This window comes from Salvelinus sp. IW2-2015, linkage group LG5 (assembly GCF_002910315.2).
Source record: "Salvelinus sp. IW2-2015 linkage group LG5, ASM291031v2, whole genome shotgun sequence".
In the NCBI taxonomy this organism is placed as follows: Eukaryota; Metazoa; Chordata; class Actinopteri; order Salmoniformes; family Salmonidae; genus Salvelinus; species Salvelinus sp. IW2-2015.
This window is the reverse complement of record NC_036844.1, coordinates 3,573,177-3,598,758: the sequence shown is the minus strand read 5'-3', so window position 1 is coordinate 3,598,758 and position 25,582 is coordinate 3,573,177. Positions and strand designations below refer to the sequence as shown.

Below are 25,582 nucleotides of genomic sequence, written 5' to 3'. Positions count from 1 at the left end.
GCTTTAGTGAGGCACGCTTCCCGGAAGCTGGAATTCAGTACAGGAAAAATGTCGACATTGTCAGTGTGCCAGACGCAGCTTGGAGGTTTCAGTTTCGAAAATTGTAAGAGGTAAGGACTCATCGATAATTAATTTTTAAAAACGCGGCGCATGTCCACATGTTTTGTGACTTTGAAATATTGAAATAATTTAGAAATGTATTCTCTGAGTTATTTGATGTTGCCAATCCATCCTCTTCACGGCCTGCTTAAATGACTCAGACATTTCTAAAAGCTGTTTTTTCTACCTAGAATGTTCCATTAATTCATCAAACTGATTTCGTAGGCTGCGACATTTTTACGTTTTGATAAACTGTTTTCAAACTCACATAAATAACCCTGACTGAAAGTTAGCCACCGTTTGTTGACAATTAGCGTAGCTATAGAGCTAACGTTCATTGTAGCTAGTATTAGCCGGCTAGCGGAAAACAATGCATGCCTTGTGTTAGAAAGTTTAGTTAGCCAGCGAACGTTAGTTAACTTAACTGACTACCAATTGTTTAGTCACTGCAGTGTTGAATTTCATAATGAAAATGTATATTGAGTTGTCACATTTTTGGTATCACCTAATTTCCCGTTGACTTGGCTTGCCTTGTTGCACTCAAACACGCATACGCAGCCGTAGCCTGAATACCCGACGTTGAATTCCATTGAATTCTACATCGAGCAAAAATGTGCGTTTGGATCAGGAAAGTTTACACTCACTAACGTTACCTCAGAAACTTGAATAAAATTATATTTGAACTTTACCGGTTTTGAGTGTGGTTGGTCCTTTTTCAGGTAGGAATGTGAGACAAACAAATGTATCCACAGGGAAGTATATTTGCATTAACTTTTCTAAGCGCTGGTAGTGGATTCATATTTCCATCACGTAAAACATGCACACGATATAAAAATACACGCATTAGACTCATGCATACTTGCCGAGCTCGGCGAGGTGTTTACATGGTTCTACAAATGCGATAAAAAAATAAATGCACCACCAGGCTTTGAAAAGTTGATTTAATTATACTTTCCTGTGGATATATTGTCTCGCATTCCTACCTGCAAAACCACATGGACAACGGATAAAGTAAGTTAACATATAATTGTATTCAATGTTCTGGCTTGTAGAGATTGTGAGAGGAAATGTTCTAACAAACGTGTAGCCATTAATCTGACTGTTAACCAGAGGTATCACAGTCTGTCAGGCAACCCACACCAATAATGCAGCAGATTATCAAACTAGCTACAGTCTGCCCAGGTAAATTGATAGCTATTTAAGATTGTTGTGTGCAATGGGTGTAGAATATTTACCATTACATTGGATATTGAATTACCGCATCATTTTGTCCACATTCGTGTTAATAGTGACAGACTACATAGCTATCATGTGTCCATTACTTTCTAGCACAGTCTGTTTCTGACCATGTTTCTTGTTTTAGGAATGCGGTCTTGGAAACTGAAGTTACCAAAGTAGGATGTAGGATGCCTGCTGCCCGGAAAACAGGAACCACAATCGTTGGGGTTGTTTTTAAAGTAAAGATGACTTTGTTTACATAACGTTCTCACCTTATGCATCTATACTGAACAAAAACATTTCAAAGATTTGACTGAGTTACAGTTCGTATAAATAAATTGGGCTGTAATCTATGGATTTCACATGACTGGGAATACAAATACGCATATGTTGGTCACAGATACCTTTAAAAAAAAGTAGGGGCCACCCGAGTGGCGTAGCGGTCTAAGGCACTGCATCCCAGTCCTTGAGGCGTCACTACAGACCCGGGTTTGAACCCGGGTCAAAACCAGCCATGACCGGGAGTCCCATAGGGCGGCGCACATGTGGCCCAGCGTCCCCAAGTTTGGCCGGGGAGGGCTTTACTTGGCTCATTGCGCTCTAGAGACTCCTTGTGGCGGACTTGGGCGCCTGCAGGCTGACTTCAGGTGTCAGTTGGCTGTCTGTTTCCTCCGACACATTGGTGTGTCTGGCTTCTGGGTAAAGCGGGCAGGTGTTAAGAAGCGTGGTTTGGCAGGTCAAGCTTCTGAGGATGCATGACTCGACCTTAGCCTCTCCCGAGCCGTTGGGAGTTGCAGCGATGAGACAAGATCGCAATTGGGGAGAAAAGGGGGCAAAACAAAAGTAGGGAGTAGTTCAGAAAACCAGTCAGTATCTGGTGTGACCACGGTTTGTCTCATGCAGCTCTTCATCTCCTTTGCATAGAGTTGATCAGGCTGTTGATTGTGGCCTGTGAAATGTTGTAACACTCCTCTTTAATGGCTGTGCGAAATTGTTGGATATTGGTGGGAACTGGAACATGCTTTCGTACATAACCCCACTGCCACCATGGGGAACTCTGACAATGTTGACTTCAGCAAACTGAAGTTGTGAGGCCGGTTGGAAGTACTGACAAATTCTCTAAAACAACGGAGGCGGCTTATGGTATAAATATGAACATCAATTCTCTGGTAACAGCTCTGGTGGACATTCTTGCAGGCAGCATGCCATTTGCAGGCTCCCTCAAAACTTGAGACATCTGTGGAATTGTGTTGTGACAAAACTGCACATTTTAGTGGCCTTTTATTGTCCCCCAGCACAAGGTCCACCTGTGTAGTGATTATGCTGTTTAATCAGTTTCTTGATATGCCACACCTGTCAGGTGGATGGATTATCTTGGCAAAGGAGAAATGCTCACTAACAGGGATGTAAACAAATTTATGCCCAACATTTTAGAGAAATAAGCATTTTGTGCTTCTGGAATATTTCTGGGATCTTTTATTTCAGTTCACGAAACATGGGACCAACACTTTACATGTTGCGTATATATTTTTGGTCAGTGTATTTCACCTCTACCAAAGTGATAAAGATCACACTCCAAAAATGTACTGATAAGGCATGGTAAGTTTTCCTGAAATAGCCCAAATTCAGACTGAGCGCTCTATAATTCCACCATTCTGTTATCCTGTATCTGGTTAAATGTGATGTCATGTATGACTTTTTTTTATTTTATTTTTTACTTCAGAGCTATCAAACATTAAGCAAGAAATGCATGCAATGTGGCTACTCTTTTCCAAAAATGTTTTCCAAAAATAGCTATTTATACTATTTGATTGAACGTTGTTTTCATCCCTGAAGGATGGGCTAGTTCTTGGTGCTGACACCAGGGCCACAGAAGGCATGATTGTGGCAGATAAGAACTGCTCTAAGATCCACTACATCTCCCCCAACATCTAGTAAGTGCCCCCCTTTGTTTTTTTATTCTGTTTTTAGATGATTTGTGTGAATGACTTGACAGTATTGTGGTGTACCACTGTGTAACAGGTATGATAATGGTTGATGTGTGAATGACATTGTATCGCTGTGCTTCAGTGAACTATACACGGAATACGTGCTGTTGTCTTAGTCTTTAGACAATAACTGACGCGTCACATGATATCAACATTTATTTAAAGCTTAGTTTCATAAATGCATGTCAACGCCGTAATCCTAGGCTCCACTGTGTCATGTTTTGTGTCCATCCAGTTGCTGTGGAGCGGGCACAGCGGCAGACACTGAGATGACCACCCAGATCATCTCTTCCAACCTGGAGCTGCACTCCCTGTCCACGGGCCGTTTGCCCCGCGTGGCCACTGCCAACCGCATGCTCAAGCAGATGCTGTTCAGGTACACCACCCATCCAATGAGATTGTGCAATATTTGCTCGTTATTCTTTTCAAAATTCTTCAAGTTCTGTCAAGATGTTGGGATCTTGGCAGGCCAGTTTTGCCATAGATTTTGAAGCAGATTTAAGTCAAAACTGTAACTTTGCCACCCAGGAACATTCACTGACGTCTTGGTAAGTTACTATAGTGTAGATTATTTGGCCTTGTGTTGTAAGTTATTTTCCTGCTGAAAGGTGAATTCCTCTCCCAATGTCTTTGTATTTAGGCCAAAAAGTGTGTTGCTGTGAATATTTTTATTCTGTATATGAGTATTCTTCTTTTCACTCTGTCATTTAGGTCCCTATTGTTGAGTCACTACAATGTTGATCCATTCTCAGTTTTCTACCATTCTCAGTTTTCTACCATCAGACATTAAACCCTGTAGCTGTTTTAAAATCACCAATTGCCTCATGGTAACATCTCTGAGCACTTTCTTTCCTGTCCTACAGCTCAGTTCAGAAGGATGACTATATCTTTGATGTGTCTGGGTGGTTTAATTTATAATCCACAGCATAATTATTAACTTGACCATGCTTAAGGTGATGTATTCAATTTCTGATTTGTTATTGTTGCCCATCTACTAACCACTGCCCTTCTTTGAGGCTATATCACAACTGCCCGTGATAGGGAGTCCCATAGTACGCCGCACAATTGGCCCAGCGTCATCCGGGTTTGGCCGGTGTAGGTTGTCATTGTAAATAAGAATTTGTTCTCTGCTGACTTGCCTAGTTAAATAAAGGTTCAATTTTAAGTTGAATCTGTGCTTGAAATTCAATACTTGACTGATGGACCTTACATATGTATGTATGGGGGTCAAAGGAAGAGTTAGTCATTAAAAAATCATGTCAACCCCTATTATGTCTATGTAATTTATGGGATTTGTTAGTCTTAAACTAATTTAGGCTTGCCTAAACAAAGGGGCTGAATACTTATGCAACGATTATATTTTAGTTCATGAAAAAATATATAAGTTGAACATCTCATCCTAAAATCATGGGCATTAATGTGGAATTCCCCCCCCTCGCTGCTATAACAGCCTCTACTCTTCTGGGAAGGGTTTCCAATAGATGTTGGAACATTATCTGCTGGGACTTGCTGAAGCGTGATTCATCACTCTAGAGAACACGTTTCCACTGCTCCAGAGTCCAATGGCGGCAAGCTTTACACCAGTCCAACCGACGCTTGGCATTGCACATGGTGATCTTAGGCTTGTGTGCGTGCGGCTGCATGGCCATGGAAACCCATTTCATGAAGCTCCCGACTAACAGTTCTTGTGCTGACGTTGCTTCCAGAGGCAGTTTGGAACTCGGTGTTGCAACCGAGGACAGGCATTTTTTTTCAGCACTCAGCGGTCCCATTTTGTGCAATTGTGTGGCCTACCATTTTGAGACTAAGCCGTTGTTGCTCCTAGATGTTTCCACTTCACAATAACAGCACAGTTGACCGGGGCAACTGTGCTGGAAATTGGAAATGTGGCATTCTATGACGGTGTCACGTTGACAGTCACTGAGATCTTCAGTAAGGCCATTTTACTGCAAATGTTAGGCTATGGAGATTGCATGGCAGTGTGCTCAATTTTATACACCTGTCAGCAACGGTTGTGGCTGAAATAGCCAAATCCAACAATTTGAAGCGGTGTTTACATAGTTTTGTGTATGTAGTGTATATTCTTCCACTTTGACATTAGAGTATTTTGAAAAAATTAGGGCTGATCCCATTTAGTCGACTGATCGATTGTTTGGTCGATATGCTGTTGGTCGACCAAGATTTCTTTAGTCGAGCAGTCACAATTATTATCATTTTCACCTGTCTGATTGGCTCTTGTCTCAGTGGACTAATCCATTGCGGAAGCCACAGGGATGGCACAGTCCATCACTCTAAGACGCAATACTGAATTAATGGTGCAGCACTAATCAATCGAATATTTTTTAACAAATGTACTTTCTCCCGCGTTGGATATGATCGCTGTCCTCGTTTCTGGAACAATCTTCAGTGCGCCGTAGAATTGGCGTCTTTCCCGATGTTGCTATGTGCATAATTGCAAAAATAACCAGCATATTGGGATTGAAAACAATGTGGGTGAGGCAGCATATAGGAGGAAACAGCCCTTGCCTTAAGCCCTATTCGGACACGATTAGTTTTACTGGGGGTGATCGGTTATTGTTATCTGCACAAGCCCAAACACCATATCTGTTATTTTAGTCCCGTCCGAATCTTCCATGTCAGTAAATTTGTAACATGGCAGGAGACTAACAATTCCAGCCAGAGTAACCTACTCTATTTTTGCGAACCCCTAGGTCCTCTGATAATACTAGTCCCATGTGAATCGACATCCCTGTGTTTTCAGAGAAATGTCTGAGTTTGACAGCTGTTGCTCACGGTTTGAGCAAGAGAACAATAACTGATTTGATAAATAGCCTATATATGAAGGGCCTACATGTATTAACTTACACAGTGAATGCTTTTGTTCATATGTTTTGTCTGTATGAATTGAATATTGCCAAATGCATCAGTAAAAAATATTGCGCCTATTTTAATGTAACCCTTACTGTTAATAGATTGCAAAGCAGCATACAAGCATTCACTTTTGCATCCATAGCCTTAAAATGCATCTAAAGTGCAAGTGCACTGTTTAGCTCACATCTGAAGGCTGGGGGGCATTTACGACGTATAGATAAAATATCCTAATGATTATGATCACACTTCCTCAATTCAAATATTATGGCGACACTATCAAAGATGGGAACCAAGCTTGAGTTGGTCGAAATTACAGAATGACTCTCGGTCGACATACTTTTTATTTTTTATCGTGGACAGCCCTAGAAGAAATCTGAGGGTGTCTGAATTATTTTGCAAAGCATTGCTTGGATCAACGGAATGGGAACCCGATATGAACTGTATCAAAAATATTATTAACGGGTGTGGAAGGACACGAAAATCTATTTATATGTTTAGAGAAGAGTTTATTTTCCCTAGTGAATCATAAGACATGAACAAAATGCATCAGTGATTCATATTTTCCTGCAACTTTCTGAAACGGCACAGGACCTGTCTCTTATACACATCTAGATGTGTATAAGAGACAGGATTCATATTTTCCTGCAACTTTCTGAAACGGCACAGGACTGCCCCACAGCAGTGGTCACCAACTGGTTGATCTCCAAGGCATGCCTAGTCAATCGCCAAACATTTCTGTAAAAAACCCAAGGATAAAGCCTTGCGTTCCTATTTTTTATTTTTTTTTCATCTCGCGCTGTTGGCGGTAGGTGCACGGGATTCAACTGCACTGCGGGCCAGGTAGGCCAAGTGTTAACATTTCATGTGGCTGTAGGTACAAACTTTGCCTTACCAGCGGGGCCTGAGAGGAAATCCAAGTGCACTATATGCCTACCGCTGGCAAAATGGATGGCTGATACTGTAAAGCTGATACTGTGAGATGTCAAAACGTTTAAAACCATGACTAGAGTGAGATTCAATGAATACAGCAAAGAGCTGCTGTTTTTGAGTGAGTTCATGTTTCATTTCTTACTCGGCACTGTCAACACTTTTTTTTTTATTCAACACTTTTATAAGCCATAAAATGCATCTTCTTCCTACTTCCACTCATGCTACAACCAGCATTGCAGCTGTAACGAATGAGTAGAAAAGTGTATCGATATGAGCGGTAGATCTCTGCTTGCACTTTAACTCTGTGATCTTGACTAAGAAAATGTTGGTGACCACTGGTCTACACCGGTGTAGGCATTGGCAATGATGCTATTGATGACCAACTTCTGGTAGAGATGGAAAAGCTTTCCCCAAAACCTTCTCAATTAAATGTTAACTATAAAGTAGTCTATGGCTACCTGGCAGAATATTATTTCCATCAATCCAGTGGTCATTTGTTTTGCAAAGTCTGCAATCACATGAGTGCTACAGAAACAATACTAACAAAACAAAGTTCTCTGGCTGGTGGCACTTAAATTTAAAGGGGAACTACACCCAAAAATATACATTTCTTAGATTTTTGCCAGACCTCAAAAGTGGTCTTTTGATGTGGTTTAAGCCTTGTTGTGGACTTAGAACATCCAATTTGGGTGTTTTTCTTTTAAAACGTATGAGTTTGAGAGCGGAAACCTGGAAAAACAAAACTGAATTTGGGACTTGGGCACTGTTGACTGAGGTAGAATAAAATAAGTAGTTCATTGACTTTGCATCCAGGGGCCTCATTTCAGCTAAATCTAGGGTATGGCAAAAAAATAACAAAATTGAAGCTCATTTATTGCATTTCTACACAATTTAATGCATTTTGGGAAAAAACTAAAACAAGCTAAATTTACTCCTGCCATTATCACCCTGTTGCTGGAGCTTCATTCACCTCAGTCAACAGGGGACTTAACATTCTACAAACACGTTATACAAGAATTAGCTCCCTGCTATGCACTAGCTCAGCGCCGGAATTCAATCTCTAGTTTAGTTTCATGCCAAGTCAAACAGCAGTTACACAGCCAAAGCCATCTACTACAGCCATCTTCTGCAATATGTTGATTAAACGTCCTGCTGTTCCCTGCAGCTGCGTCGATGCACACTCCACAGAGAGGAAGAGGCGAAGCAAGTGCTTTCACTCTCGCCAAAAATCTGTCCAAAATAAGCCCAATGCTTTTCTATGGGCTTATTTTGGACCTAAGCTTGTCGTCTGCCTTTCTGCCTTTGGGACAATGACTCTGATTGTAAGGACGGAGATATGAGCATCTTGTTGTTATTATATATATGTCTCTAATCTCCATAAAACCAGCCAGCCATACAAACCGCCTCCCCTCCTGGTCCTAGGCATCTAAACTGCAGTTTCCTTTTATTCAGGATTGGAATGATTTTAGTAGCCTATTTTAAATTGTTGGTGTTGAGCTAGTGTAAAGCGACTGCCATACCCAATTGACACCCCTGTTTGCGTCCTCAGATACCAAGGCCACATCGGTGCTGCCCTGGTTCTGGGTGGAATGGACTGCAATGGCCCCCATCTCTATAGCATCTACCCCCACGGCTCCACCGACAGGTTGCCCTACGTCACCATGGGTGAGTCTGCCAGCTAATACTTACCGTTACCGCTCATTTCTTTCCAACTATTTTTCTTGTAATCTGTTGCTCTCCATCTCCTATCCTCTTTCTCTTTCCTTTTTTCCCTAATCACTTTGTATCCCTCTTCTCGCACTCTATATCTGCACTCTTGCACTCTCGGATTATCACTTTGTTTGAAGGAGGTGCTTCAGACCTCAGCTACCTGGACTATCTGCATTGACCTCTTTTGACAGCGTTTGCCACATACGCTGCTGCTACTACATATTTATCTATCTATCCTGTTGCCTAGTCACCTTAACCCCTAATCTCGGTTACCCAGAAGTAAAATTCTTGCGAAGTTTGTCACTTCCCGTGTAACTTCTGGGGGGATGTGTTGTGAAATTGTGATTTCCGTTGTGTGAAGGAAGAAGCGAAGTCTCCTCCCTCGCAAAAGGAAACACTCTGCCAATTCCCTTCCTTCTGCTAATTTCACCCTTGTTTATGATATGTGTGGACACGCGCCAACTAGTAAACATGGAAGATGTGAGTGAGGATGTTTTCAACACAGCTATTTCAAATCTTGGCAGTGTCCATTCAAACCCTGTCGTTTACGCCACTGCAACAGTTCTTAAATATTTTGACTGGCAAAGGGGATATTTTAGTATGCTTGCCAACTGGCTATGGCAAAAGTTGAAAATATCAAGCGATGAATGGATAAAATTGCTCAAACCTCCGTGTTCAGCAAGCGGTCGATTAGACTGGGCAGTGGTAGAAGTGCACACTGTTGTTCACCGGTAAGTCTACATTATATGAACTCCTTCCTGGCTAGACATTGGCATTGCAGCTAGCTGACTATCATTCACTCTACTTTACTATCAACTGGCCAGCTCTATCAGGCAGCTTTTAGATGCGAGGGAAAACAAATATGTTCGCTAACTATCCATCTAATTGATGGAGTTGAGAAAATGCCATTAAGATTAACTTGTTCGCTAGATTGAAACTGCTGGGGGGAAAGCTAGCTAACGTTAATTCCCACCATCAGTCTGAGGTGAGTTCATCTTAGCTTAGCAAAGTGGACTAGCTGGGTTTATAGAAAATAACTAGCTATATAATTGCTAGCTATATTTTAAAGACTAGTTACTGACTATTAAACTTTGTCAAACTACTTCGTTCCCCTGTCTTGTTGAATTGGAAATCTATCTAAATGCCCTCCTGATTTTACTGCAGATAGGCAAACTGCTCGCCCACACAATTGCTACACAGAAACCACAGTTGTCTACTCCATTGTCAACACCTCAATCATATCAGTAGGGCTATATCAGTATCTTTAATAATAATACCATTTATGCATCATGACATTATTAGCTTTTTGGACCAGAATGAGTCTCTCTCTACTACCTATTGCTCCTGCAGTAAGGATTCAAATTCTTCATCAATAGTTTTCATAATTTATTTTCAGATCATCGCTGAAAAAGCAGTAGTAGCCTACCAGTATGAAAATTGGGGAGCCAAAGGAAAGACTCTCTCGCTGTTTCGGTACCGTTCATCTAAAAGATCCGCTATTCATTCGCAAACAACTCATCACTTGACTACAATGGCAAACAAGTCACTTTAGCTGCCACTGGCAAGTCTCGACATGGGTTTCGGATCCTAGGAAAATACAAACAAGGTCTTTGGTAGGTTTTATGAATAACAAAGGGATATAGGAGCTGGAATTCAGTCAATTCGACACCTTTTATAAACTAGTCAACACAAGCTGTTCGGTCGTCAATCAAAGAACTGTAAATAGCCTATGCGCGTCAACTCCGTGGCTGGCTGTAGGCCTATGAAAATAAATGAATGTGCCACAAAATAATACGTAGATTTCAACTCATTGTTACCACATACAGTTGAAGTCGGAAGTTTACAGACACATTTAAACTCAGTTTTTCACAATTCCTGATTTTAATCTTTGTAAAAATTCCCTATCTTAGGTAGGTTAGGATCACCACTTTTTATTTTAATAATGTGAAATGACAGAATAATAGTAGTGATTTATTTCAGCTTTAATTTCTTTCATCACATTCCCAATGTGTCAGAAGTTTACATACTCAATTAGTATTTGGTAGCATTGCCTTTAAATTGTTTAACTTGGGTCAAATGTTTCAAGTAGCCTTCCACAAGCTTCCCACAATAAGTTGGCACATTCCTCCTGACAGAGCTGGTGTAACTGAGTCAGGTTTGTAGGCTTCCTTGCTCGCACACGCTTTTTCACTTCTGCCCACAAATGTTCTATATGATTGAGGTCAGGGCTTTGTGATGGCCACTCCAATACCTTGACATTGTTGTCCTTAAGCCATTTTGCCACAACTTTGGAAGTATGCTTGGGCTCATTGTCCATTTGGAAGACCCATCTGTGAGCAAGCTTTAACTTCCTGACTGATGTCTTGAGATGTTGCTTCAATATATCCACATAATCTTTCTACCTCATGATGCCATCTATTTTGTGAAGTGTACCTGTCCCTCCTGCAGCAAAGCACCCCCGTGCTTCACGGTTGGGATGGTGTTCTTCGGCTTGCAAGCATCCCCCTTTTTCCTCCAAACATAACGATGGACATCAAATCAAATTTTATTTGTCACATACACATGGTTAGCAGATGTTAATGCGAGTGTAGCGAAATGCTTGTGCTTCTAGTTCCGACAATGCCAAATAAGTAGGAGCGCAGGACAAAATCTAACCTAACAATTCCCACAACTACTACCTTATAACACACAAGTGTAAAGGGATAAAGAATATGTACATAAAGATATATGATGAGTGATGGTACAGAACGGCATAGGCAAGATGCAGTAGATGGTATAGTTGACAGTTCTATACATATGAGATGAGTAATGTAGGGTATGTAAACATAAAGTGGCATAGTTTAAAGTGCTGATGATACATGTATTACATAAAGATGGCAAGATGCAGTGGATGATATACAGTACAGTATATACATATACATATAGATGAGTAATTGTAGGTATGTAAACATTATATTAAGTGGCATTGTTTAAAGTGGCTAGTGATACATTTTTACATAATTTCCATCAATTCCCATTATATAAAGTGGCTGGAGTTGAGTCAGTATGTTGGCAGCGGCCACTAAATGTTAGTGGTGGCTGTTTAACAGTCTGATGGCCTTGAGATAGAAGCTGTTTTTCAGTCTCTCGTCCCTGCTTTGATGCACCTGTACTGACCTCGCCTTCTGGATGATAGCGGGGGAACAGGCAGTGGCTCGGGTGGTTGTTGTCCTTGATGATCTTTATGGCCTTCCTGTGACATCGGGTGGTGTAGGTGGTCCTGGAGGGCAGGTAGTTTGCCCCCGGTGATGCGTTGTGCAGACCTCACTACCCTCTGGAGAGCCTTACGGTTGTGGGCGGAGCAGTTGCCGTACCAGGCGGTGATACAGCCCGACAGGATGCTCTCGATTGTGCATCTGTAGAAGTTTGTGAGTGCTTTTGGTGACAAGCCGAATTTCTTCAGCCTCCTGAGGTTGAAGAGGCGCTGCTGCGCCTTCTTTACAACGCTGTCTGTGTGGGTGGACCAATTCAGTTTGTCCGTGATGTGTACACCGAGGAACTTAACTTCCACCTTCTCCACTACTGTTCCGTCGATGTGGATAGGGGGGTGCTCCCTCTGCTGTTTCCTGAAGTCCACAATCATCTCCTTTGTTTTGTTGACGTTGAGTGTGAGGTTATTTTCCTGACACCACATTATGGCCAAACAGTTATATTTTTGTTTTATCAGCCAGAGGACATTTCTCCAAAAAGTATGATCTTTGTCCCCATGTGCAGTTGCAAACCGTAGTCTGGCTTTTTTATGGTTGTTTTGGAGCAGTGGCTTCTTCCTTGCTGAGTGGACTTTCAGGTTATGTCAATATAGGACTCGTTTTACTGTGGATATAGATAATTTTGTACCTGTTTCCTCCAGCATCTTCACAGGGTCCTTTGCTGTTGTTGTGGGATTGATTTGCACTTTTCATACAAGTACGTTCATCTCTAGGAGACAGAACACGTCTCCTTCCTGAGCGGTATGACGGCTGCGTGGTCCCATGGTGTTTATACGTGCGTACTATTGTGTGTACAGATGAACGTGGTACCTTCAGGCTTTCAGAAATTGCTCCCAAGGATGAACCAGACTTGTGGAGGTCTACAATTTATTTTCTGGGGTTTCGGCTGATTTCTTTTGATTTCCCCATGATGTTAAGCAAAGAGGCACTGAGTTTGACAGTAAGCCTTGAAAGACATCCACTGTACCAGTGGATGTCCAATTGACTCCAATTGACTCAAATTATGTCAATTAGCCTATCAGAAGCTTCTAAAGCCATGACATAATTTTCTGGAATTTTCCAAGCTGTTTAAAGACACAGTCAACTTAGTGTATGTAAACTTCTGACACACTGGAATTGTAAGTGAAATAATCTGTAAACAATTGTTGGAAAATTGTTTGTGTCATGCACAAAGTAGGTGTCCTAACCGACTTGCCAAAACTATAGTTTGTTAACAAGAAATTTGTGGAGTGGTTGAAAAACGAGACAAAGACAATGAATAAGCTTCATGCTCTCCTTCTGTTAAAATACATTTTACTGTAGCCAACCAAAGCGCACAAGAAATAACACCTGTACGACGAAATGGGACAGACATCACTGACAAACCAGCCGCTTCCCTGTCATTGCTCACTTATTGATTGACCGACACCTGTCCTATCAATGGATCGGTAGAAGATGCATATTGTTCATTCTAGCAGGGGAATGCTGTACAGCCTTTTTAAAAACGTTTTCTTGACACACTGCTCGCTTAACCCGAAAGCCAGCCGCACCAATGTGTCAGAGGAAACGCCATAGAACTGCAACCAAAGTCGTCTTGCAGGTGCCTGGCCCGCCACAAGGAGTCGCTAGAGCGCGATGGGACAATGAAATCCCGGCTAGCCTAACCCAGACGACGCTGGGCCAATTGTGCACCGCCTCATGCGTCTCCAGGGCCGGCTGGCTATGAAGACTTCTCTGTCTAGGGATTGTATCCTTTTAATTGAAAAGAAGACTAGTTAACTTATGAAGTGGAGAAGGTAGCCGTCTGACAATTAATTATCGTCAGTTTTTTTTATGCGCTTATGGAAAACACGGGTGCACTGGTCTCTGCCTGACGACTCAAACTAATTTCTGCCGTTGCTACATACTTCAGTCTACGACTGCCATCATTGAAGTCGTTTGCTGTTACGTCAATGTGGGGTGTTTTACAAAACAAAGTAATCAGCGAGTGGATCATCTCTAACCAATCAGAGGATCAAAGCCAATGACGAATGTTCAAAATGCTGCTTTACCCACGTGTGTTCTAGCTATGGCCCAACCCATTGGTTTCTGGGACCAATCAAAACGGTTTGAATGTGTGTGCGTTCTAGAAATCATCGGGGAAATTCCTCAGATCCAGATTCATTGTGGAGAATAAACTAACGTCCGTATGGCAAGGCGTAGGATTTCGCCAGAGCTGTGTTTGGGTAGCCAAGCAACTGGTCTCCAGGCCTTTACTCTCCTTTTCACCTTCTACCATACTGGGAAAACCACAGCAAAACTCAGCTGGTGTGCTTCTTAATGCCTCCCCCGGGAACCTGGCTATGAAACCAGATATTGGCAGCACGGAGAGGAGGATGGCATGATGGATGCTGTGGGATTAAAGAGAGGGAGAAGGGAAGGGAGAAAACAAGACTAAATCTCCTAAAGGGATTGAAAAATGTAGGTAAATCTTCTCCGTTTCCCTCTTAAGTTAAAAAGACACAGCTGTAGAGAAGTCCTAATGGCCAGTCTCCACCAAAACAAAGGGATTTTTCAACTTCCTGCTTTTTGCATCTTGCTTTTGTCACAGATAAGCACTTTCTTCAGCGGGCTAATTGCCCCACATGTCTGATGTGCTTTATAAAATGGACGCCAGAGACTCCGTTAGGGAGAGATGGTTTTTAAAGAAGTGTGCGTTCAAAATAAGCAAGCTTCCGGTGCCGAAAAGAGATGGCCGCCTCGCTTCGTGTTCCTTGGAAAATATGCAGTATTTTGTTTTTTTACGTGTTATTTCTTACATCGGTACCCCGGGTAATCTTAGGTTTCATTACATACAGTCGGGAGGAACTACTGAATATACGATTAACGTCAACTCATCATCGTTCCTACCAGGAATATGAACTTTCCGAAACGGATCCAGTGTTTTGCCTTCCACCAATACAATGGATCTGATCCCAGCCGGCGACCCTGTGGCGACGCGAAAAAGGGGAAAACGAGGCGGTCTCGTGGTCAGGCTTCGGAGACGGGCACATGCGCTCCACTCCCTAGCATACTACTCGCCAATGTCCAGTCTCTTGACAATAAGGTTGAATGAAATCCGAGCACGGGTAGCCATTCCAGAGAGACATCAGGGATTGCCAACGTGCTCTGCTTCACGGAAACATGGCTACTCAAGGGACGCTAACGGAGTCGGTGCAGCCAGCTGGTTTCTTCATCGCATCGCGCCGACAGAAACAAACATCTTTCCGGTAAGAAGAGGGCGGGGGGTATGCCTTATGATTATACGAGAAGTGGTGTGATCATCATAACAACCACAAGAACTCAAGTCGTTCTGTTCACCTGAATCTAGAACTCCTCACAATCAAATGTCACGACGCATTATCTACCAAGGGAATTCTCGTCAATCATAATCACAGCGTATACATTCCCCCCAAGCAGACACATCGATGGCCCTGAACGAACTTTATCTGACTCTTTGTAAACTGGAACCACACACCCTGAGGCTGCATTTATCGTAGCTGGGATTTTAACAAGGCTAATCTAAAAACAAAACTCCCTAAATTCTATCAGCCATATCGATTGTGCTACCAGGGCGGGAAAAACACTAGACCATTGTTATACTAATTTCCGCGACGCTTATAAGGCCTCCCCCGCCCCCTTTCGGAAAAGCTGACCACGACTCCATTTTGTTGATTCCAGCCTACAAACAGAAACTCAAACAACAAGCTCCCGCGCCTCAGGTCTGTTCAACGCTGGTCCGACCAATCTGAATCCACGCTTCAAGACTGCTTCGATCACGGCGGATTGGAATATGTTCGCATCGCGTCCAACAACCAATATTGACGAATATGCTGATTCGGTGAGCGAGTTCATTAGGAGTGCCATTGACGATGTCGTACCCACAGCAACGATAAAAACATTCCCAAACCAGAAAACCGTGGATTGACGGCACATTCGCGTGAAACTGAAAGCGCGAACCACTGCTTTTAACCAGGCAAGGTGACCGGAAGCATGAGGAATACAAACAGTGTAGCTTTCTCTCCGCAAGGCAATCAAACAGGCTAAGTCTCAGTACAGAGACAAAATCGAGTCGCAATTCAACAGCTCAGACACAAAGGGTATGTGGCAGGGTCTACAGTCAATCACGGATTACAAAAAGAAAACCAGCCCCGTCGGCGGACCAGGATGTCTTGCTCCCAGAACAGGCTAAACACTTTTTTGCCCGCTTTGAGGACAATACAGTGCCACTGACACGGCCCCTACCAAAACCTGCGGGTCTCCTTCACTGCAGCCGAGGTGAGTAAAACACATTTAAACGTGTTAACCCTCGCAAGGCTGCAGGCCCAGACGGCATTCCCAGCCGCGTCCTCAGAGCATGCGCAGACCAGCTGGCTGGTGTGTTTACGGACATATTCAATCAATCCTTATCCAGTCTGCTGTTCCACATGCTTCAAGAGGGCACCATTGTTCCTGTTCCCAAGAAAGCTAAGGTAACTTGAGCTAAACGACTACCGCCCGTAGCACTCACTTCCGTCATCTGAAGTGCTTTGAGAGACTAGTCAAGGACCATATCACCTCCACCCTACCGACACCCTAGACCCACTCCAATTTGCTTCGACCCAATAGGTCCACAGACGACGCAATCGCAACCACACTGCACACTGCCCTAACCCATCTGGACAAGAGGAATACCCATGTGAGAATGCTGTTCATCGATTACAGCTCAGCATTTAACACCATAGTACCCTCCAAACTCGTCATCAAGCTCGAGACCCTGGTCTCGACCCGCCTGTGCAACTGGGTCCTGGACTTCCTGACGGGCGCCCCCAGGTGGTGAGGGTAGGTAACAACATCTCCACCCGCTGATCTCAACACTGGGGCCCCACAAGGGTGCGTTCTGAGCCCTCTCCTGTACTCCCTGTTACACACGACTGCGTGGCCATGCACGCCTCCAACTCAATCATCAAGTTTGCGGATGACACTACAGTGTAGCTTATTACCAACAACGACGAGACGGCCTAAGGAAGGAGGTGAGGGCCTCGGAGTGTGTGGTCAGGAAAATAACCTCACACTCAACGTCAACAAAACAAAGGAGATGATTGTGGACTTCAGGAAACAGCAGAGGGACACCCCCTCTCACATCGACGGGTCAGTAGTGGAGAAGGTGGAAAGTTTTAAGTTCCTCGGTGTACACATCACGGACAAACTGAATTGGTCCACCCACACAGACAGCGTTGTGAAGAAGGCGCAGCAGCGCCTCTTCAACCTCAGGAGGCTGAAGAAATTCGGCTTGTCACAAAAGCACTCACAAACTTCTACAGATGCACAATCGAGAGCATCCTGTCGCGTGTATCACCGCCTGGTACGGCAACTGCTCCGCCCACAACCGTAAGGCTCTCCAGAGGGTAGTGAGGTCTGCAGAACGCATCACCAGGGGCCAAAACTACCTGCCCTCCAGGACACCTACACACCCGATGTCACAGGAAGGCCATAAAGATCATCAAGGACAACAACCACCCAGCCACTGCCTGTTCACCCCGCTATCATCCAGAAGGCAGATCAGTACAGGTGCATCAAAGCAGGGACCGAGAGACTGAAAAACAGCTTCTATCTCAAGGCCATCAGACTGTTAAACAGCCACCACTAACATTTAGTGGCCGCTGCCACATACTGACTCAACTCCAGCCACTTTAAAAATGGGAATTGATGGAAATTATGTAAAATGTACCACTAGCCACTTTAAGCAATGCCACTTAATACAATGTTTACATACCCTACATTACCCATCTCGTATGGTATATACTGTACTCTATATCATCTACTGCATCTTGCATCTTTATGCAATACATGTACCACTAGCCACTTTAAAACTATGCCACTTTATGTTTACATACCCTACAGTACTCATCTCATACGTATATACCGTACTCTATACCATCTACTTGCATCTGCCATGCCGTTCTGTACCACCACTCATTCATATATCTTTATGTACATATTCTTTATCCCTTTACACTTGTGTGTGTGTGTGTAAGGTAGTAGTGTGGAATTGTTAGGTTAGATTACTGTTGGTTATTACTGCATTGTCGGAACTAGAAGCACAAGCATTTCGCTACACTCGCATTAACATCTGCTAACCATGTGTATGTGACTAATAAAATTTGATTTGATTTGATTTGAAGATCAGCTGAAACCTGGACCAGATAGCCATTCAGTCATGGTTACCAGTAGGAAATTTGTGAGGGACCTTTTGTTGTAAGAAGCATTTTTAAGTGTTTCTCAACGCTGTATGTGTGGTCCTCAACATTTACTTACCACTGCAACTGTTGTAAACTATTCGGTCCACGTCTTGGTCACTGACTGGTCTCATCTTGGTTACTTGTGTATTTTTTTTGTCATTCCAACAGTCATTAACCATGCAGTTGTTGTGTGTCTGCTCTCCCAGGTTCTGGCTCTCTGGCTGCCATGGCAGTGTTTGAGGACCGCTATAAGCAAGACATGGAGGTGAGTTGGACCTGGCCCATTTTGTACATCCACCACACACATCTTCAAATGTCATAATGGAGGCCATACCTCGCCTGTATTTTGCGTAATGACTTTTCTATTTTAAGCAATAATAATCAAACTCACAACTTGAAATAAGTAAACTATGATACAACTGCAGAAAATACACTGAGTGCCCTCAGAACTGCGTCAATTCGTTGAGGCATGGACTCCACAAGGTGAAGAATACATTCCACAGGGATGCTGGCCCATGTCGACTCCAATGTTTCCCACAGTTGTGTCAAGTTGGCTGGATGTTCTTTGAGTGGTGGACCATTCTTGATACACACGGTAAACTGTTGAGCGTGAAAAACACAGCAGCGTTGCAGTTCTTGACACAAACCAGTGAGCTCCGTTCAAAGCCGCTTATATATTTTCCCTTGCCCAGTCACCCTCTGAATGGTACACATACACAATCCTTGTCCCAAAGCTTAATGTTTTAACCTGTCTCCTCCCCTTAATCTACACTGATTGAAGTGACATCAATAAGGGATCATAGCTTTCACCTGGATTCACCTGGTCTGTTTATCATGGAAAGAGCAGGTGTTAATGAACGTAGTCAGCGTTCCAATTCATCCCAAAGGTTTTCGTTGAGGTCAGATCTCTGGTGCGGAAGAACAAGACTGGCCTGCACAATCTCGACAAATAATTTCTGTATGGACCACACTTTGTGCACGGGGGCATTATCATGCTGAAACAGGAAAGGGCCTTAACCACAAATTGTTGCCACAAATTTGAGAGCACTGAATCATCGAGAATGTCATTGTATTCTGTAGCATTAAGATTTCCCTTCATTGGAGCTAAGGGGCCTAACCCGAACCATGAAAAACAGCCCCACACCATTATTCCTTCTCCACCAAACTTTACAGTTGACACTAATCATTGGGGCAGGTAGTGTTCTGGCATCCACCAATCCCAGATTTGTCCGTCGTACTGCAAGACCGTCGGACTGAAAGCGTGATTCGTCACTCCAGAGTGCGGTTCCACTGCTCCAGAGTCAATGGCGGCAAGCTTTACACCACTCCAGCCAACGCTTGGCAATGCGCTTGGTGATGTTAGGCTTGTGTGCAGCGACAGTTGGAACTCTGTAGTGAGTGTTGCAACCGAGGACAGATGAATTTTTCGCTCTTCAGCACTCGGTAGTCCCATTCTGGTTTCCACTTCACAATATCAGCACTTACAGTTGACCAGAGCAGAAATTGGATGAACTGACTTGTTGGAAAGGTGGCATCCAATGACAGTGCCACATTGAAAGTCAATGAACTCTTCAGTAAGGCCATTCAACTGCCAATGTTTGTCTATGGAGATTGCTTGACTGTGTGATCGATTTTATACAAGGGTGTGGCTGAAATAGCCAAATCCACTAATTTGAAGGGGTGTCCACATACTTTTTGTCTATATAGTGTATCCATTTTTTTTTGCATTGGATGCCTCTCAGTCCACCGCATCCGCCTATGTAACACTGGTGAAAGAGCTAGAGTTTGTCAGAGCATGAGACATCCCGAAAAACGGTCTTCTCACAAAAGTCTGTAGGGTCCGAACAGTTTGGCCTACAAACTATCACCACTCTAGGTGACTTGCACGAATGCGATGGTGTTCTCCGTTTTGCTCTATGACCCCCCCCCCCACACACAAGCGTCTTGGGTCTCCTCAAGTCGGTACAGCTGATCTGCCAACTTCTGTCTGTAGCGTCCGAACAGTTTGGGCCACACACTAATATGACACCTCTGTGGAAAGGTGAGACTCATGAGAACACGTACATGTAGATTGTTTTGCTCTAGGATGCCCAAAAGCTTCACGAGTCATCTGAAGGTCCCCCGGGACCAGTTGAAAACAGTTATGGAAGTATATATGGAGACTGTTTTAGTGCCTGAAATATGGGGTTAAATACATGAAGATTTTTTTTTAATATAATTTAATGTTTCCTGATCTTATATCTCTCAGATCTAGGACAGACACTTCAGAACAAACTTCCTTTTAGATTTGTTTTGGTACTATCTGTTGTTCCATGTAATGAATCTGTTCAATGCTTTTGTATGGGCTAATAGCAGTAAGGCCAAAAATAATTTTTCGTCATGGATACAATTTGAATGTCTCTGTGTGCAGGAAGTTGCTAACTAGCGTTAACGCAATGATGAAGTCTATGCTAACTGCTAGCATGCTAGTAGATACCATAGACTTCGTTGGGGCGGCAGGTAGCCTAGTGGTTAGAGCGCTGGACTAGTAACCGAAAAGTTGCAAGATCGAATCCCTGAGCTGACAAGGTAAAAATCTTTTGTTCTGCCCGTGAACAAGGCCTTTAACCCACTGTTCCTAGGCCATCATTGAAAATAAGAATTTGTTCTTAACCTCACTAGGGTATGTGGGACGCTAGCGTCAACAGCCAGTGAAACTGCAGGGCCCCAAATTCAAAACAAAAGAAATCCCATAATTAAAATTCCTCTAACATACAAGTATTTGATACCATTTTAAAGGTAATCTTGTTGTTAATCCCACCACAGTGTCCGATTTCAAAAAGGCTTTACAGCGAAAGCACCACAAATGATTGTTAGGTCACCACCAAATCACAGAAGAACACAGCCATTTTTCCAGCCAAAGACAGGAGTCACAAAAAGCAGAAATAGAGATAAAAGGAATCATTAACCTTTGATCTTCATCAGATGACACTCATAGGACTTCATGTTACACAATACATGTATGTTTTGTTCGGTAAAGTTCATATTTATATCCAAAAATCTCAGTTTACATTGGCGCGTTGTTCAGTAGTCCCAAAAACATCCAGTGATTTTGCAGAGAGCCACATCAATTTCCAGAAATACTCATAATAAACGTTGATCAAAGATCAAGTGTTATACATGGAATTTTAGATCCACTTCTCCTTATTGCAACCGCTGTGTCAGATTTCAAAAAAGCTTTACGGAAAAAGCACACCATGCAATAATCTGAGGCCGGCGCTCAGAGCCCAATCAAGACAAAAATATATCCGCCATATTGTGCAGTCAACAGAAGTCAGAAATAACATTATAAATATTCACTTCCTTTGATGATCTTCATCAGAATGCAGTCTCAGGAATCGCAGTTCCACAAATGTTTGATTTGTTCGGTAATATCCATAATTTATGTCCAAATAGCTACTTTTGTTAGCGCGTTTGGTAAACAAATCCAGTCACGAAGCGCGTTCACTAAAAGCAGACGAAATGTCAAAAAGTTCCGTTACAGTAAGTAGAAACATGTCAAACGATGTATTGAATCAATCTTTAGGATGTTTTTAACATCACTGGGGCCAAGCTTCCTGCCATCCAGGACCTATATAATAGGTGGTGTCAGAGGAAAGCCCATAAAATTGTCAGAGACCAGTCACCCAAGTCATAGACTGTTTTCTTTGCTACCTTTTTTAAAATCTAAAACAACTTAGCACATGTACAGTCAGAGCAACAACAAAAACATACTAATAATAATCAGGAGTAGCACTGGTGCTCCCAATGTAAAATAAATATATTTGTTTTATTGATTGTGATGCAGAATTTTTTGGGGCTATATGAATCCTACCTTCTTTTGAAGCACATTAATGAGCTATGAGATGGCAATGGCATCCACCTTGGAGAGTCTCTGTGGAAGAGCTCACCTGGGAGCACGGCTCCTCACCTAGCCATTGTTAAATGCATCCGTCAAGTTATGCTTTTTATCACAGGGCCTTGAGAGGAATGCTGGAAATCAGCATTTATCTCTACTTCAGGAAGGCTCTACTGCTGTTACCAGTGATGGCCAATAAGAGGGAGCCCTTGCTTTTCCCATGGCATTTTTAGCTTGGTGGGACTCACCACTCGCTACTTACAGCTCAACTTGAGTTGTTTTCTTCCCATAAGAAGCAGCAGCTCTAGCCCACTTCATCCAAGCACAACGATGTGACGGACGTGTGCAAAAGGTTTATACTAAGGGCTCCTCTATCCTCTCAATCTGAAGCAGTAATTGAATGAATACGCATTGGATTAATTCACTCAATACACAATGAGATTGATGATCATGGTTACAGTAATGATGGTGTTTGTTCTCTCCTTAGGAGGAAGATGCCAAGCGGCTGGTTCGGGATGCCATCGCGGCCGGCATCTTCAACGATCTGGGCTCGGGCAGCAACATTGACCTGTGTGTCATCACCAAGGGCAGGGTGGACTACCTGAGGCCCCACGACATGGCCAACAAGAAAGGGGTCAGGTAAAGCCAACTACCCACCTCATAATTTCCCATAACGTAACGTGGTCCCCCCCAGACTGTCCCATTGCTTGTCTCCATGCTGTTCCCTTGGTAGTCCCCAACGTGTGGCTGCGATGGTCCACACTTGTCAGAATCAATAATGTGTAGAACATAATTATGTACTGAAGAATTGCCTCTAATAAGAACACAATCGCAAGTGGCACAAACCACTGCACGTTTTGAGAGTGCGGTCACTTCCAAACCACTGCACGGTTTGAGAGTGCGTGGTCACTTCCAAACCACTGCACGTTTTGAGAGTGCGTGGTCACTTCCAAACCACTGCACGTTTTGAGAGTGCGGTCACTTCCAAACCACTGCACGTTTTGAGTGTGGTCACTTCCAAACCACTGCACATTTTGAGAGTGCGGTCACTTCCAAACCTTTATTTACCCATGACGGAGAATATTTTTCCCCCATAGCAGTGCATCTTTTGAATAATCTAGTCTAGTTTCTGAATGCGTTGTAATAATTTTGTGGCCTTTAATCTGTTAAGAATGCATTACCTTTTGACATGTTGAATGACTCAACACTTTGGCCTGTTTTTTTGTTTGAAGACGTGTGTATGAGCTTGAAGCCTTGCCCCACCAGTGAGTAATAAAGACACGGGTCTGTGTGGAGTGCAGTAGACTTTACCATAGCGTTGTCTCACCCACCTCTGAGTACTCCGTTTGACTACTAACACACTTAACCCAGCAAGTGCGTACCCTTATCTTGCCCTCTAAAGCTGCTTGTGTTGAATTTCACATAGAACAACTTATTTGCATGGTTGTTGTGTTTTGTCGTAAACCCAACAAAGCCCCATGGCTGTGTCGCAGTAGATAAAAATAATGATGAATTCTCCAGAGTTATGCGACTGGTGGAAGCCATTTTTGTGTTTAACATCCGTTGTAACATTTCATTTTGCATCCAAGAACCAGCTCCCGGAAGCTCATCAGACCTGTCTCTGCTGTGTTGAATCAATAATATTTTGGAAACAAATGTCTTTCTTTTTCCAATCAGAACCGGTAATTACAAGTACAAGCGAGGAACAACCGGAGTCCTGACGAAAGCTGTGACCAAATTGGATCTGGAGGTGGTGGAGGAGACCATACAGACTATGGATACCTCTTGAAGCATCACTGTAACATTCTGCTAATTACTATTGTGACTGTTCTGATGTCCCTCCCCAACTTCGCCCTTACTTCCTTCAGTGAAAATGGCATGTTTTTTCATGGTTTATAATAAAACGTTTGAGTTAAGTGTGTCCTAAGTGTTTGAACATGCCGTCTCAAATTGAATTGCTTAGCTGGCAGTTTGACAAATACTTGAATTATTATTTAAGCTATAGTTAGAGATAATATGAATAACAAAGTCAATGTCTGTTTTAGGAAATCTATAAAATAAAATAAACCGGGAAATATGAGTTTCTAATATTTAGTAGTCTGCTAGTGAGTTACTTGATCCTGCTGCATAAAACACTTTGGTGCAGACGATGGATATCTCTTGGGTGAGTATCTAAAGACCACAGGTCAACAAATGTCAGTGGTGTTCCAGGATTGTGACAGATTGCAATCAGTTTGCCAGCTGTAGTCAGTATAGGACAGTCCTCCATATTCCTTCTAAATCAAGTCACCTATCAAATTCCTTATTTTGACAGCTTACATTGTAGGTTGTGAAATACAACTCGCTGCCTTATGACGCAAACACACTACGGGTAAGAAAGGAATTGAAATTGGGTCGTATGTAAGTAAGAAGCCGCCACACATTTTCCACTTATCTAATACAAAATGCAAAAAGGGAAACACTTGAATGAAATTCCACAAATCACAAAAATGTATGTCAAATCCCCAAATGAAAGTTATTGCCTCCACACAATACTTCTGAGTGAAAAATCATTGCAATAAACAATAAAGTAGTTGCAAGTGCTAATACTTTACAAGTCTGGTAGAATTGCTAACATATTAGTACTGTGTTTTTTGCAGTCTTCTAAACTAGTATGAGTCACTTGCCCTCTCCATCTAGCATCTTTATGTTCACCTGATTGCATAATGCTGTCAAGGCAGAAACGTAATACAATTCTACTAGTTGTCAGGTTAAGGTAATCTTCAAACATGCTTTGTCCTTTGGTACTGCGATGTACCAGCTCAAATACGCGCCATACATTTTCTAAATGTTTTGATAAGCACTATTCTAACTTATCTTGCTTTTCCTACATGTAAATCATTTCACAGTAAAGTATCTTTGTCTAACAAAATCAAAGCCTTCAATGAATGAAGTCATAAGTAGACAGTCGAATGGATTTTCATTATCTATCAACGCAATTACAATATGGCATTAGGGCTGTGACGGTCATGTACTTTTGGATGAATGTTATTGGTCAGCTAATGTAAATGTACTTTTAATCCGTCTCTGCATATTTCAAGACATGGCATATAAGGGTGCATTGAGATACCCGATGTGTTGGATGATATTTTTCTTGTCAATCATCTTGAAAAAAATGTATGCCTAAACTGGAAATCAACCAATCCTCCGTCGTTAGTGCAATGGAAAGGTAAAATGCTTTATCTGAGTGTTGAGAGTGAGTGGGCGACAAACAAAATGGTGCAGTTTGAGGCCATGTGGCAGAGAATGATGCGGGTGCTGGGTATGAGGGTGTGAGCAGGTGGGTTTGGGCAGGTGTGATGTTTGTGTTCGTCTGTATGTATAAAAAAATGACTGGTCACCGTAATAACCGTTTAACTAGCAAAAAAAAAAAAGATGCGCATT

The 25,582-nt window shown here is 42.7% G+C and overlaps 1 protein-coding gene across 1 annotated transcript; it reads left to right on the top strand.

Annotated features, from left to right (window-relative positions):
• LOC111963812 (proteasome subunit beta type-7) lies at nucleotides 1-24,075 on the top strand. Its single transcript, XM_023987352.2, has 8 exons — nucleotides 1-110; nucleotides 1,463-1,556; nucleotides 3,154-3,251; nucleotides 3,541-3,681; nucleotides 8,656-8,771; nucleotides 18,489-18,547; nucleotides 22,647-22,798; nucleotides 23,837-24,075. The coding sequence occupies exons 1-8, from the start codon at nucleotides 49-51 to the stop codon at nucleotides 23,946-23,948; spliced, it is 834 nt and encodes a 277-aa protein (XP_023843120.1). The 5' UTR covers nucleotides 1-48; the 3' UTR covers nucleotides 23,949-24,075.
• The last annotated feature ends 1,507 nt before the right edge of the window (nucleotides 24,076-25,582 follow it).